Source organism: Benincasa hispida, chromosome 11 (genome assembly GCF_027475165.1).
Source record: "Benincasa hispida cultivar pf3 chromosome 11, pf3_genome.v1.1, whole genome shotgun sequence".
Classification (NCBI taxonomy): Eukaryota; Viridiplantae; Streptophyta; class Magnoliopsida; order Cucurbitales; family Cucurbitaceae; genus Benincasa; species Benincasa hispida.
In genome coordinates this window covers 16,754,574-16,759,285 of record NC_143488.1, presented here as the reverse complement: position 1 = coordinate 16,759,285, position 4,712 = coordinate 16,754,574, and the positions used below count along the sequence as shown (strand labels likewise).

General features: G+C 39.8%; 1 protein-coding gene across 4 annotated transcripts; it reads right to left on the bottom strand.

Annotated features, from left to right (window-relative positions):
• Window positions 1–361: 361 nt before the first annotated feature.
• On the bottom strand, window positions 362–4,292 carry LOC120092118 (putative pentatricopeptide repeat-containing protein At1g26500). 4 transcript variants are annotated; one of them, XR_016524213.1, is made up of 4 exons: window positions 2,654–4,292; window positions 1,599–2,225; window positions 1,333–1,481; window positions 362–1,160 (listed from the first exon to the last, which is right to left on the bottom strand). XR_016524213.1 is itself a non-coding variant. In XM_039050331.2 (2 exons), exons 1-2 carry the CDS (start codon window positions 4,127–4,129, stop codon window positions 2,205–2,207), a joined length of 1,497 nt encoding a protein of 498 aa, XP_038906259.1. In that variant the 5' UTR covers window positions 4,130–4,292; the 3' UTR covers window positions 362–2,204. The 4 variants fall into 4 exon arrangements, 2 of the variants coding, with proteins under 2 accessions (XP_038906259.1, XP_038906258.1); XR_016524212.1 differs by having other exon boundaries at window positions 362–1,481; XM_039050331.2 differs by having other exon boundaries at window positions 362–2,225.
• Between the last annotated feature and the right edge of the window lie 420 nt (window positions 4,293–4,712).

Here is a 4,712-nt window from a genome sequence, read left to right as displayed (position 1 = left end):
GGGATAAGACTAATCATCACTTCCTCATACCCGGAGTAGTATGTTACAAAGTCGTCGTGTTTGCTTATTGTTTTCTAGCCTACTACAATCTTTCTTTTCTCCATTCTTACATTCAAACTATTTGTGAAAACCTTTTCTCCAAACCCGTTTTCTAAAACCGTTTTCTCTAAAATGGGGGTGGAGGTTGCGAAAGGCACCTGGTGTGCTATCGACATTCCGTATTCGAATTGGCTGACTTGTTTGTGAGCAAAAACAAGTGTCGCACAAATGCTAAGTGAAGCTTTTGAAAGTGCGATTGTGACACCAGACAGTGCCAATCGTCGTCCCCAAGCTCAGATCCTAAAATAAAATAATCGGGTGAGAGAACAGCCTGACAACTTAGATTTCTTGAATTTTGCTGACATATAATAAATTATATGAAATCTTGGGAACATATAACACATCACGCAACACTAAACCCTCAAACGGAGAGAGATGACATTTTTCTACAACTGGAGCAAATGACCCATCTGCGATCCTAATCCTTTCATTACCAGCACTCGAACAGTATGGAGTAAACTGGTCAGATGAGCCAATTAAATGATATGTAGCTCCTGAGTCAACAATCCATGGTTTTTTACCATGAACACTAAGCAAGCCAAAGGACTGAACCGTACCTAACTGCGCAATAGAACTTGAATTATCTTGGCCATCTGCTAGAGATTGAGTCTGAGGGTTTCCACTTGTCGAGTCACTCACAAGAGCACGTCAAGGGTTTGATTTGTCATGTGACTGACGTCGTCTGCTATTTGGAGGTCTCCCATGCAGCTTCCAACACTGATTTTTCGTATGTTAGGGCTTCTTGTAGTGCAACGGGAGGGGGTCTATTATTTTGCTTATCACTGTTAGACCCGGAAGACTTCGTAGAAAACGTAGTAGCATCTATTGATGTAATTACTAGATTGTTCATAGCACTCGATTTGTCCTTTTCTAAACATATCTCCGAACATACCTCTATGAGGGAAGGTACAGAACGTTGGCCCAATATCCGACTTCGAATAACATCGAACTTTGAATTCAACCCAGCTAGGAAGTCATATACTCTATCAGTTTCTTCAATTTTGTAGTGTTGAACTCCCCCACAAGGACAATCCCACCATTTCTTGACACAAGTCCATTTCCTGTCACAGTAGGGATAATTTGTTAAAATAGGATGTTACATCTATTGATCCCTGTTTACACTCATGGGCCTGCTTGTGTAATGTGTACAATCAAGACGTATTCTGTCTTTTTTATTATAATTTCTATACAGCATCCCAAATGTCTTTGGCGGTTGTAGCATAAAGTAACGACCTGCCAATCTGGGGTTCCATGCTGTTAATCAGAACTGATCGCAACAAAGAATCCTCTCCTTTCCAGATACGTTCTTGTGGGTCACCTGGCCCTGGTTTCAATATCTCTCCCGTCAAGTACCCGAATTTATGACGTCCTTCCAAAGCCATCTTGATTGATTGCAACCAGAAAAAATAGTTCTGGTCATTCAACTTTTCTCCAATAATAAACCCTGCAAAGTTTCTAGACGGAAAATTTGTTGTAGGTAAAACAGGGAAAGAATTTACCGGATGCTTAGAATACAACGATAGAATAGCAGAGAACTCTGGTTGGACTGTTTGCGAGTTTCTGCCAAGAACTGTTTCGAAATTCACAATCTGTTGCTGAAGATGAGCAAATCGATGTTGGACCTCATTTGAGCCATAAATTGCGCCATTGTTGCTTGGCGCGACTGAAGTACGCTGATCGAAGGAGGCATCTCAGCCCAATTGCAGAGAACCAACACCGATTGACTGGTTGAAGGCCGACGGCTGCTGTGCGAAACCGATTGGCTACGAGCAGGAGGACTCGGCTTGAGCAGGAGAAGCGTCGGCTACTGGGCAAAACCAATCAGGTTTGAGCGGGAGGACTTGGTTGCGAGCAAGAGGAGCGTTGACTGCGAGCGACGGGAGGACTCAACTGGAACGACGTCGATTGACGAAAGCGCCGCGACGATCGACTGGTCTGGATCGGCTGGACGACTGGAACTGTTGACTGAAGGAGCTCTGGCAACACGGTTTGGAGATACCTTTTAATGACTGCCTGTATCGTTGCATTAATGTCGACATTCGCGGTTCCACTGATTCCGACAGAGGTTGTTGAAGAAGATTGTGGCTGATTCTCGTTAGTGATGGTTAGGGTTTCGTCGCCATGCTCTGATACCATGATGAAAAAGAGAGAAAGAGACAGTTTTTACCTAGAAAACCCTAATACAAGAAGAAAAAACTACGATAGATGACTGATTTTTTATTATTATTCTGATACATTGATTACAAGAAATTGCTCAAATAAATAGACAAGTAAGAAGCCCTAGGTGCATGATAAATTACAAAAACGCGTCTAGGGCAAATATTTATTTTCAACAATATTACTAAACTTTCTCACTTTTTTTAACAATGTCCAAAAATCTGTCTAGAAGGGGAAAAAAAAAGAGAGAAGGAAAGCATTTGACGTGTTTGTAAGTTCCATTAGTAAACAAACTACTAAGCTCTTCATTTATTTCTCACTCCATCTTGGCATACAAAATCAGAACAATCAAACAACAAGGACATTATCCAGTTTGAATGCAACTTTGAAAACTTACATTGTTGAATTTTCCCTTCAAATCATTGGCCAAATCTTCCTTGCCTTGAAGCTGAAGCTTCTTCAGAACTCTCATATACAGTGGAAAGTTTGGTCTAAGACCTGCATCTATCAACTCAGAAAGAATTTTTTGAGCATCAACTAAGTTACCTCTCTTCTCATGAAGAGTTGCAAGCAAACTATATGTTGTATTCCGTGCCATGACATGTTTCAAGCTAGAGTCAACCACATACCGATATGCTTCCTCATATCTCCGTGAATTGAAGTAGCTTTTCACGAAGGCAGCGTGTGTCGAATGGCGAGGCTCGAGACCCCTTGACACCATCATGTCAAGATAGCTGTGTGCTGATTCAATATTACCAATTTCACAGAGATGGCAGATAATGACTTCAAATGTCAAAGAGTTTGGAGGACAATCTCCTTCGAGCATTTCTTCAAACAGTTTATGAGCTTCACCAAATTTGTCATTCTTGCACAAACTACTAAGCAGATAATTGAGAATCCCCACATCTGGGTAACCCACTTGCCTCATCTCATCAAGTGTACATTTAGCTCCTTCGAAATTGCTTCGTCGACACTGTTCTCGAACAATGATATTGCAGAAAGATGCTCTTCTCTCAGTTATCTCAATCACAAACTTGGCCAATCCGAAAGAACCACGAGAACAGAACATCTCAATCAATGCCATGACCCCAGATATTCTACAAGATCCTCCTACTTCATTCAACAACTTCACCAGTCTTTCAACAGAAATCTTAATTGAATCTTCATTTGGTAGTTGAACAAGTAAAAACTCAAATGCTTTATGGTTTAGATCAATTCCTTTCCGCTTGAACTCAATCAGAACAGGAAGAATCCCCTCATAATTATCTAAGCTACCAAAATTATCAATAAGTAGACTATAAACATCAGAGTTACAAGGAAATTTACACGATTGAACTCTAACCCAGTTGAAAAAACGAAAGGCAGAAATCTTACGATTATTCAGCACCCGAAAAATCTGAACAACAAAAGCATTATTTAAACTTACATTCAACGAATCCAACTTAGACTCCAAATCCTCTTGATTTCTCCGGATGATATTTATAACATCCCAAAATTGATTGGAGGTGGCATTCGGTTTAGACACATTTAAATTACCAGTCCCAGACTGAGGCTTCTCAAACGAAGAGGAGGAAAACGAACGGAAGCTTCTGTAGTGGTGTCGAAACAATCCATGATTCAAATCCAATGTTCCGCCATTACATCTCTCAAACAAACACAATGAAGGCACAGATTGGGAAGATGAATTGCAGATTAAGGAAGAATCAGCAGTAGAATCGGATATTGCTGGTGTAGTATAAAATCGACAAAAACGGTGGGAATGTTTAGAAGGCGAGGATGAAGGAAATGGAGAATGAGGAACAAATGAGTAAATAGAGTAGAAGTAAGGGTTGGAGAAATTACGGAGGTTTCGAGAAAGACAAGAAATCTCCATGGATTGGGTTACCTAAGCTGCCCTGTTCATGGACGACTCAAATGAAGAGTCCGGCGTCGGGACTTGGTTCCGGCGGCTTCTCTGGCGACGAGATGGAGGATGTGTAGTACTAGAGAGAGGGACGGGGGTAGGGAGGATAGGCGAGGGCTTTTCTTCCGCCGTTTTACATATCTCTAATTAATCATATGGGTTGGATTGAGTGGGTAAAAAAAATCTCACTCACGCTATGGTTCACCAATTATTAAAGAGATTTATTATTTTGTTATTTGTGTTAATTCACATTTCTTATCTAATTATTCGCATCAATTCTCTCTATTACTCTATTATTATAATAATTATCAACTCAACTTTACGCGTCGAACGTCCCCTTATATAGTTCCAAACTTTTGACCAAAATAATCATTTAGTCCTTCCACTTTTATTCGTATACTTACTGGTTTTCGATTCGAAACCATTTTATTTTTTATTTTTAGTTTTTTAAAATTAATTTTATAAATATTGTTCTTATATCTAAATTTCTTTCTTTATTATCTACTTTTAACTAATATTTTAAAAAACTAAGCCAAGTTTTAAAGAGTTAAAC

Excerpts from the sequence above, each read along its gene's own strand:
- LOC120092118 (XM_039050330.2), bottom strand. The coding sequence starts at position 4,129 with ATGGAGATTTCTTGTCTTTCTCGAAACCTCCGTAATTTCTCCAACCCT. Across the intron at positions 2,277-2,653 it reads TGAAGGGAAAATTCAACAAT|GGTTTTCTAGGTAAAAACTG; the intron begins GTAAGTTTTCAA and ends TTCTTGTATTAG.